Here is an 11,209-nt window from a genome sequence, read left to right as displayed (position 1 = left end):
TATATATATATATATATATATATATATACTATATTATATGTCACATTTTTCACATTATATATATATCGCGTAATTTATATATATATATATATAATACATACAATATATATATAGTATGTATAATATATATATATACTATTCAATAAAATATGTAATTTTGTAGATTAGTATTATAAATATTAATATACATTATTATAATAAATATTAATATCTAAAATAAAATACAAATTATAATAAATATTAATATACATCTAGTAATATGCACACAAATAAATTTTCACATGTAGCATTTTCAAACTTATATTCCACTCATATACATACATATAAGGATGTAAGTAATTGAATTAAATTGTATTGTTATTTAAATTTGGCAATATTTTAATATTAATATAACATAAATTATTTTAGGTAAAACCTATTATAACTATATTTTAATTTGAAATGTTGCTTATTGCGCTTTAAAAGTTTTAATCCATACATTTGATAATATATTTTGGAGAATTCTTTTAAACAAAAGCTTACTACATGATTACATGGTATAGATCTATTAACCTGTATAATTAATGTATACTTTTGTTTCAAAACAGGTATATTTATATATATACTTCATTCAAATGTAAAAAAGAACTTTTTTAATATTTCTAAATTTCTCAAATAATAAGAAAATTTTATGAAGACACATATTATCTCAAAATATATTACGGTATAATAAATACTTACCATGTATAGTTATTTCAGTATCCTTTTCTAGTTCATAGAGACGCAATGCTTCATCCAATTCATGTTGGGAAGCGATCCTACATGGATCTCCTTCATCATCAACCCATTTCATTGTAAATTGATCTGGCCCTGCAGCACCAAATCCACATATTGTACGCATTTCTTCCCGTAAGGTGTCTACTGAAATGCCAGGAGTGATATACGTAATCTGCACTTCCCTAATACAAACATAAGTCATTATAATTTTTCTCTTTCTTTAAAAACTCATAAAATGATAAAATTTCTTGTTTTGTTACATATAATATACAATCGCGCGCGCATATCAACATGCAGCTTACAAAATTTAAAATCTTAATATTAGTTTTCATTAATGTAAAAAAAATCAATAAAAGAACATTATAGTAGAGATTATTTAAAAAGGTTAGCAAAAATTGATGGCTATGTTTATGTATATAACTTAATATGTTACTTTTATTGATGACTAAAGTTGTTCATTTTATTTTATCGAAATCCTACATGACTTAAACAATAATCTTCTTTTCTTATCTAGAAATAAATAACACTTAAATGATTTTATAAAATTATTTGATTTTAAATAATTTGATGCATCTTTAATTTTGAAGAACAATTATTATCCAAAACCATATAACAATCTTATGGAAAATACTGAATACTAGGAGTTATAATATAAATATAAAAATTATTTACATATAAATAGTTATAAATGGTCAAATAAAATCATAAATAACTGAAATAGTTATTGGTTAAATTTTTTAAACGTTTTACCATGAAAACCTATTTTATATTTTTTTTTATTATATTTTGCCCTTTTTATTGTACTTTATTAAACTTTGTACATATATTTGGAAGCAAAATGTGTAGGATTTACTTAATTTATTAATACATAACTACTCTATCAATGTGGCTTATATATGCATAAACTCATATATATTTATGTTTTCATTTTATATTTGATATTTATATTTTATATTTCATTTTATGTTCGTCCATTATAAGCTTAGGTAATAAATGAATTTCAAATATAAATTAGAAAGTAATATCACAAAAATTATTAAGTAGCTATGTAAGTAGAGAACAATATTTCTTTGTATATATTTTTATATCCATATACAATAAATCCGCATAAAAATAATTTTATACCGAAAATATATACATATACACTGAATGCATGAGTACTATATACATTATAAGGTACCTAACGCTAATCCTAGCTATTACTATAAAACTGTATTAATACACATGTATCATTATTATACACAAAATATTTTATCAGCTAAGTAGTAATTTAAATAGTAATAACAATAATGGTGGTATTTTTATTGAGTTAAAAACAAGTCAATTACAAAAAGAAAATATATATATTTAAACTAACTTCTTTTATTATTGAACGTTACTTGTATTAAGCTCAATAGCATTAAACTAATAATCGCATAAGTTCATGATTTCAATTAACATTGCCATATTCTAAGCAAAAATAATATCATAAAATAATATTAATTAATATCAAATTAATATTTATTATCATATATATATACTACTTTATCTTTAACAAAAAATTTTTCTATATCTATATTCCCAAATTTTCTTTAGTATTTTAATTAACAATTTAATATACTTGTTTTATTAACTCTAACTTATTAAATTAAGATTCCAAATAAATCATTTGTATTACCCATTATAAACGATTTTCACTCGAATATCATCGCTTTCTATTGTCTGTGTAGGCATTTTTATTTGGTACCAGAACTCTTCTTCCTACTGAAAAAAGATTATATTATTATCAAGCAAAGCAACATTAATAGAAATAAATTAATTACACAATGATAAACATTGCAATAGATATTTGATTATAAATTTGTTATTTATTTATACATTCTTTCCTAAATAACTTTTCTCCTCAAACTAGTAAAATATACAAATTTTGTAATTAAGATTTTTATATTCAGAAATAATATAATGTAACTGTAATGTTCCTAAATCAGTTACTATAACAGTTTATTATGACATAATAAACGAGAACGACATGATTAAGAACCTACAAATTCAAAAGAACAATTCTCTATATTTATTCTTATACGTTTTAAAGATCAATTAAAATAATTTAAACTTACAAACTAAAGTACTTAATGATCATTGTAATACACAAAAACTAGTTCAATTGAACTATCTCAATTTTCATATACGTACAAGTTTTAATTCGAGCACGAAGATTTTTTCCGAAAAATGCTTGAATTTCTACGTCAAATAAAATATTTTGCTGTATTTCTTCAAAAGAAAGAAACGGTTGTCTTATTTCATAAATTATTTGCTAGAAAGAATCATATAACAAACACAAAATTGGAAAGCACTTAACATAGCAAAACGCGTTATCACTTGGCAGCCGCCATGTTTATTAGATACACATCTTCCTAAGGATATCTCTATTTTCCCTATAAAACGACGCATATGTATAGGTATATTCCATTTATCAGAAATATTTATCTTTCGAAAGAATTTATTAAAAAAATTTGAGCAAAAATTTAATTATCATCATCATAATTCCGATATCAACTAAATTATTTTATCTCGATTAATTGATCGTGATCAGTCATGACTATATAATGAAAATTATTCAGTTTACTCAAAAATTATAAATATGTAACACCGCTTTTACAAGTGAATTTATATTGATATGATTTAAATTAATGTATATAACTATAATATTATACAAAATTTATATAGATGCATATAACAACGCTGTATTTAAATATTATGTACTTTTATTTTAAAATTAAATTATATATGTAGTACTTGTATTTATATCTTACATACTATTACTTAATTTTATTACAATATCTTATATATGAGTTATACAATAATTAAAATTTATAATTTATTAATACATCTTTCGTAATTTGTATCAGCAATCTATTTGCATAAGAAATTAAAAATCCTTGCTACTAGTATTTTATATTCTTCTTATTAACTTGGGATAGGATAGGTAATTATAAAAATTTTAAGGCGTGGTGAATTTCTGCAGTTATCTTCAATAATATTGCAAAAATATATAATTACATAGTAATTAAGAAATTTGTTAATAATTGCTATTTTATTAGAAAACAAATTTATATTTTACATACATATCATTTATAATTTCTTAAATAAATAAATATATATAGATATTTCTATCCTACGATTATTATGTCTTTTAAATAAATTCAGTTATAATCTACTTTACGAAACTATATCATACAATATTACATTTTACAAAATACTTTTTATGGATAGTGGAAATACTCTTTAATTATAAAACTTCCATATATTAAGAAATCGCCCGTCTTTTGAGTCGAAAAAAATCAAGATGGAGAAGAAGAAAAGGTTTCGCTCTGTGAAACAGACGGAGATAAATATAGTGTCTCTGTCTTTGTCTGAAACATTCATAGTATCTATGTATACATACATGCGTGTTACGCATGCGCAGAACGGAACCTGTTTCTTGTCCTCCATCTTGATTTTTTTTAACTCAAAAGATGGACGGTTTGTCAATGCTTTTAGTATAGAATTGTCTAGATTTGTTTATGCGACCGTACCGTCACCAAATCCAGTGTTACATGTATATCAGTGAGAAAAACAAAAATTCATAAGGAGGAAAACAAAAATGATAAGAAATAAAAAAAAAATGAAATTACAAATAAAGAAATGGAAAAGATAAAGAAACAAGTGCTTCGGACAAAGCAAGGCAAGATCGGGTAGTTGAACTGTTAACATCAAGAACAGGTGGTGCTTGTATACCACCAGCAAAGTTATGAATAACATAAGTTGAGATCATTGATAAATCAGGAAGTCCATGCATAAGAAGTCCTAAAAAAATCTATACACGTTTACATTAATAAAGTTAATGTCAGTAATATAAGACTTATAATTCAAGAACTTGAAAGAAAATATTGTTAGAGGTAGAGGTTTGCTCGCTAAGTCTATTGTATAAGCTCAAGCAACATCATCAATGATTACATCCATTTATGCAGCCCTTACCACAATCATTAATTCTAAATTCTCAAATATAGGACACTTTAATATTGAAACATCTAATAATACAGTTTAAATGTTCTTTCAGAAAGAATGACAAAACTCTCTGTATATCTTCTGGGATATTTATAGCACATTTGCTAAATCAAAGAATAGCACTGAATAGGTAATAGGTAATGGTAAATAGAATGGCTGATGGATGACTCGGTAGAAATACCAATTGCATTAAATTAAAAAATTAATTGAAATTAATTGAAACTTCTAGAAAGGCTATCAAAGCTATATTATAAATGTCAAAAAATATATGAAGGACAAATAGATAAAAAAATTCAATACTTAATTGAAGTTATATTTCAAGTTTGAAAAGACAAATTTAAGGATCATGAAGCAGCTTGATCTTGTAGAAGAGGAAAATCCATTTACTTATTTAATAACATTAGATGAAACAACAGATTCTTAAGATATATTAAATGTATTCGTCCGATGCAGAATATATTAATAATGAAGGTAGATATAAAGAATTAAATAGAAAAATATTAAATCCAGATGTCAGTGATTCAGAGAGTAAAGAAGAAAATGACAAAAAAGAAAGTTCTCATGAAAATAGTAGTACTGCTATGGTGGAAAGGAAAGAATATAATCTACAATAATAGATAACACAGAGACAAATGTAACTGTATTTAAAAGAATCATATGTTTAATAATACATTCATCAAAATCAAATTGATTTTGAAGAGTATGCGCACAAATTAATGAAAATGCAACTAAAACCTGGTCAAGAAACTGAAGTATATCATATATTCTTAGATTGTTGTGCAGAAATGAAAACATGAAACATTCTCTAGATTGTTGACTAATCAGTTTTGTGCCATAAAATATATCACATCATTTAAGTTCAACTTTTTAAGATTTATATCATATTTACTGTACTATTTAGATACAAATAAATTATGTAATGTATCAAAATTTTTTGCTCATTTACTATTTACTAATTCTATATTGTAGAAAGTTTTCTGTTGTATAAAATTAATCAAAGACATTACAACAAGTTCCAATAGGACATTTATTAAAATTTTGTTTCAAGAACTTCCCGTATACGTGGGACTACGGAAACTTCATCAATATGTGAAAGACATCACGTTAAAACATGTATTTGATGGATTGTTTCTGATAAAACACTAGTTTCACAAGAAATTCTTTTTTTGTCCATTGATTTGGTTGGTCTCACAGATAATCTAAAGAAACATTTAAAATTGTATCCAGAATCTGCCATAAAAATTTATAAATAAATATAAAAAAGTATTTTTTATTTTGTGTAAAGTTTTTAAATGACCTTAAGAAAACTTAGCATTGTGTAAAATCTAGTTCTTAAAATTTTTACGAACTATTTCAAAATAACCTGTTAATACTAAAATTTCCTATAAACTAATTCTAAGAAATTATTTTCTATAACAATATTTTGTTTCTTAAGATGTTGTAATTTTGTCCCAAGATTCGTTTTTACACACAAGCTAGAGAGATTATAATATTTATACCATAATATTTATATAATATTCGTACAAAATTTCCTTTTATGTCGTTCGTACAGATTTACCTGAAAAGTATTATTTATAATATAAATTTATGTTATTAACAAGAATATTAAGTTTTTGTATTTAAAGTAAGCTATTACGGACACTATGAAGGTATGGTGTATGCGGCGCGTGTTAAGTTCGCCCTGACAATGAACGCGGAATAAATGCACTTCTATCCATGAGACCATGTGGGTGTACCAGCATGTAGCCTATTTTGACGGGGGAATCACGTGATTAAATACTTAGCCGTCGCCACCCGCCACCACGACTGTGAGCAGACCGACACTATGCCACAACCACAACCCATAGATACGTAGCTCAACCATTTCGTATCCTTCGGAAGCAAGCACGGCTAACCGAGGCTCATCTTTAACGTGCATACATATATGTGTGTATATATATATATATATACATCCACCACACACATATGTATACATCATACATTCAATAGATACGAAAGTACGATAGAGACGAAACTGCTAACGTGGTAGGTAGTGGTTAGACACACAGAGAGCGCGGTAGGAGGCCAAGCACTGGCTTGGTGTTCAGAAGCGGTGTTAACAAGGGCTACAGTGAACTTCGTTTGACGACATGATATTCGCGAGGCTCGTGTACAGTCTACGATAATCGTTTGTACCTAAACTAAAAAAAAACCATGAGTGTTCAACACGATCATACACATATACAAGACTATTATATACTATATACGTACATAAAATTATGTATTATATATATACATAATTAAGAGTACAATGCTCTATATGGTTACAAAGCTACACAATACATACATCTTTTATAAGTGCTATCTTCTCGTGTTTACATACTCGTACAGTTAGAGTGTACATGTGTAGATGTGTGCGTGCGCGCGCGCGCGTGTGTATTTGTGTGTGAGAGAGAGAAAAAAGAAGCAAGGTGGAGTATTTGTATCGCAAAAACGACGTTCCATGGGTGAGTGGGGAGGAGAATACAGTCTTGTCATAAGAAGTGCCAGTCTAAACAGTAATATCCAGACGAACTAATATCACGTGTAGACTGTGAATGATTCTTTCCCTTGTCTGTGTCATCGATGTATGTATTACATTGATAATTGATGTACGATGTCATAAAGAATAATGCGTGTCTTTTCGAGTAGTCGGTGTCTCGGTGCGATCGATATTACTCGGTCGCGATGTACCGAGTCGATTTATTCTCCAAGAGTGTCACTCGTCCTGGTGATGATATTCATCGATCGAACGTATCGTCGATATAATTACTGCGACAAATAGCATTAACGAGAATATTTAATTGGTTGTGTCGGTGGTGGTCATACGGTAACGACCGAGAGTGGCCAGTGTAAAGTGTAGAGTGACAGTGGCGACGACGGTGGCGGTGACTGCGACGGCGGCGGCAGCGACAGTGGTGGTAGAAATAGCTGTGGCGGTGGCGGTCGAATGGCGGTCGCGATCGCGATAGCTACTATAGGTGACGGTGGATACGATAATATCGCGGACGGTGACGATAGAAACGAACGCCAGTGATAACCAAGCTCGCGACACAATGCGCGTACATCGCTCCAGAGAACGTAAAACTGATATGAAAATAACGTAAAACATGGGAAAATATGCAAATGAAATCAGCGAGAGGTAGAAACGGAGCAAGTTGCGAGGAATAATTTCATCGATGGTGTATTCCAGTAGTGTATTGGTAATAAATGGAAAATTGAACAAGAACAAAACATTATACGGATTATACGTATATTGGTAGTGGAATGTACTGAAAGATTGAAAGAGAATTATCATGTACATGGAGGTTCCGTTGCGATGGACAATAGACTGCGGATAATATAATATTACAAGGGGAGAAGACACATGAACGGGTTAAGCTTGTTCCCGAGTGAGAAACAGAAGCAATGAAGATGGAACATAAGATGAACACTTTGTATCTTTAACCGAATGTTAAGCTTTTCCGTATAATGAGGAACGGGAGCTAATACGTCGAATTAAATATTCGGAGAGTGAACGTATATATTGTGGGTGTAAATACGCCTATATTATGAGTCGTACAAAATAGCGTGGTATGTCACGAGTCTCGGGAATTTCGTGTAAGGCTGTTTTATCTTCTGCAATTCTTTTCACGTAGATACGAATAATGGAGACGTTATTGCCGGGGAATACGAACAGTCAATCGTATAGCCCGCAGCTGAAGACCGTGTTGAAGACATATCAGTTATCCGCTGTGAAAAGCTTACAGGGCCCGAGCTCAGCCCTGCTTGGTATGGACTGCAAAAGTTTACTGCAGGAACAACCTTGTTACTCTGCCAACCGATCGAGTAGTTGCGTTATCGACTCCGAACAGATCTCCAAAGACACTGAAAAGGACAATAATTCGTCGGTGACGCCTATCGGCCCTTGCAAAGTTCGCAGAACCGATCAACCACTCGAAGATTCTGACGAAGACCCGCAATTGGAACGATCAAAAAATATCTGTGAAAAGAGGGAATTGGAGTTTCAGATACCCATTTTAACAGCTCCAGACCAAAGTTGTTCTGAAAGATGTGAGACGATCTTAGAGGGCGAGAGAATATCGTGTTTTGTTGTAGGGGGTGAAAGGAGGTTATGTTTACCACAAATATTAAACACTGTTTTGCAAGAATTTTCTCTTCATCAGATCAATCAAGTTTGCGATGAGTTGCAAATCTATTGTTCACGATGTACCAGAGATCAGTTGGAAGAACTTAAGCATTCAGGAATCCTACCACGCAATGCTCCTTCCTGTGGCCTTATCACTCAAACAGATGCCGAGAGGCTTGTCAGTGCTTTACTACTACGGACAGAGTCGTGCGATCCCTCTCAGATCGGTAATCAAGATAACATCGACAAGAAAGCATGTACTAAAAATGACAATGATGAAGAATCCATTGTCAAGTTTAAGGTGTATCATGAGTGTTTCGGAAAATGTAAAGGCATCTTTGATGCAAGTTTGTTTGAGTCAGATGATTCAGTGTGCATAGAGTGTATCGAATGTGGCTGCCAATTCTCACCTCAACGTTTTGTCAGACATGCTCATAGATCTCTTGAAAATCGTACGTGTCATTGGGGCTTTGATTCAGCAAATTGGCGGTCATATTTGTTGCTTTCACGAGATCAAGAACATTATAATAAGTCACTTACTTTGTTTCGAGAATTGAAGGAAAAACATCTCACATTGGGTTCCAAGCGAAAATCAGAGGTATTGTATTCCCATATTGCTTTCATAAAATTCCTAATTCCTAAATTATTTTTATAAGTAATATAATAGAGGCAGAGGATGATATTATGTTATATTCACAAAATATCTAATTTTACATAAAAGAGATATAAATGTCAATTAATATTATGATTTCATGATACTGCTTATATATCAAAAAATAAACAGAATGGAAAGAAGAAAATAAAGAACCCTTTTACAGTTGCGGCATGATTCAGAAAAAATAAAACGAATTAGGAAGGATATAGGAAGAGATGATTGTCCAGGAATTTATAATGGAAATGGCTTAGGCATGTATCATCCTGTATCTCAGGTAGCCAATGCAACTGATCCATATCTACAAATGTCATGGGCAGTCTTTGAATTAGCGGCTAGAGGAGCATCAGCTTTTAGACCATGGAATAACACAAATACTTGCAAGCATAAGGATAAGTAAGTATATTAAATACAGTTAAAACAATTTAAGATGTTTTATAACATGCTCTTAATTTTTCATAAACAGTTCATCATTGGTGCCTGCGTATCTCAGTCGTGGTCCACCTGTACTACAACATCCAGAGCACGTGGTTCCTCTCTCTGAATGCAAACGTTTTGAACCACACTTTCAACCAAATGTAGCCTTAGCACCTATACCTGCACCATCAGTGCCTGTAGTACTTCCACCATCTGCTCACCACCAACGACGACATCATCATGATCATAAACGTTATAACCATCACACATCGAGTTCTAACGAGAAGAAAGAAGCTTCGTCGGATAATGTCAAATCTGAGAAAATATCCCCTAGTTCTGGATCTAGTATTGGTGTATATTCTGCATTCCCTTCTTACACACCTGGAAGCAATCAGAAAGAACTGCCTCAAAAAACTAAACATGAAATAGGTGAAGAAGAAGAAAGTAGTGCTGCTGTAACATCGTCTACGATAAATATAGAACCACCTTTGGCTGAAATTGGAACCTCTTCACTGGAAAGTGATTCTGATTCGGAAGGAACGGCAGCGATAGATTTGGAGGAAAGGTTATTAGCTTTGGAAGCACCACAAGATGTTTTGGAAATGGCGCGACGCATAGTTTTAGAAAATGCACAATTACGACGTCATCGACGTTCGGATGCACGTGAAATATTACGATTACGTAATCAATTGCAAATGCAGCAAATACAATCATCTAATGATGGTGATAAAAAGGAGGAACCAACAAACGCAGCGAGTGCAGCAGATAGTACAGAAGGTAGTGAAGAAATGGAAGCTTTATTACCATCAAATAATAAAGAGTCTGAACCTGTTGTTCTAGCTGTTAGTAAAGAATAAAATCAGTGATTAGAGTTTTTTAAATTATTTAATACAAAACTGCTCAGAAATTTTTTGCAACGCTCATCTTTTATTGGATAAGCATGCATTAAATTTAGTACTAGTTATAATAATGATAATGATGAATTCTAAATAAATAAAAACTGTTTAGGTTATGTGATAAATAGAGAGCCTTAAACATTATAACCATTAATTTGAAATTTTTATTGTAATCATACTTTGTTTATGTCGATTTTAATTAAAATCGAATGTAGATATTGTAATATAGAGGAAAAGTAACATAAGTTAACCAAAATTTACCATGCCATTTAATATAATTATACTTAATAGTCTTTTTAACATGTTCCGTGCCGC

General features: G+C 30.3%; 2 protein-coding genes and 1 pseudogene across 3 annotated transcripts in view; 2 read left to right on the top strand and 1 right to left on the bottom strand.

The window, feature by feature from the left end:
- LOC100741958 (atypical protein kinase C) overlaps positions 1 to 3,156 on the bottom strand; it is a 22,647-nt gene extending 19,491 nt beyond the window's left edge. Inside the window, exons 1-3 of one of the 2 annotated variants that reach the window (XM_012392995.3) lie at positions 2,929 to 3,156; positions 2,414 to 2,496; positions 721 to 938 (exon numbers count right to left, since the gene is read on the bottom strand). In XM_012392995.3, coding sequence (XP_012248418.1) covers positions 721 to 938; positions 2,414 to 2,469 — 274 coding nt within the window. In that variant the 5' untranslated portion in view covers positions 2,470 to 2,496; positions 2,929 to 3,156. Of the gene's footprint in view, positions 1 to 720; positions 939 to 2,413; positions 2,500 to 2,928 lie in introns of both variants that reach the window. The other variant, XM_012392994.3, reaches the window with a different exon arrangement.
- A 1,772-nt stretch (positions 3,157 to 4,928) lies between these two features.
- Positions 4,929 to 5,940, top strand: LOC100742574 (annotated as a pseudogene).
- A 465-nt stretch (positions 5,941 to 6,405) lies between these two features.
- Positions 6,406 to 11,125, top strand: LOC117152449 (ski oncogene). The gene is made up of 3 exons (XM_033324299.1): positions 6,406 to 9,527; positions 9,748 to 9,977; positions 10,048 to 11,125. The coding sequence occupies exons 1-3, from the start codon at positions 8,448 to 8,450 to the stop codon at positions 10,853 to 10,855; spliced, it is 2,118 nt and encodes a 705-aa protein (XP_033180190.1). The 5' UTR covers positions 6,406 to 8,447; the 3' UTR covers positions 10,856 to 11,125.
- Positions 11,126 to 11,209: the final 84 nt, after the last annotated feature.

The sequence above is a fragment of the Bombus impatiens genome, unplaced genomic scaffold (assembly GCF_000188095.3).
Source record: "Bombus impatiens unplaced genomic scaffold, BIMP_2.2 scf_2136, whole genome shotgun sequence".
Classification (NCBI taxonomy): Eukaryota; Metazoa; Arthropoda; class Insecta; order Hymenoptera; family Apidae; genus Bombus; species Bombus impatiens.
The sequence above is the reverse complement of the archived record's forward strand: the minus strand, read 5'-3'. Positions and strand labels throughout refer to the sequence as shown.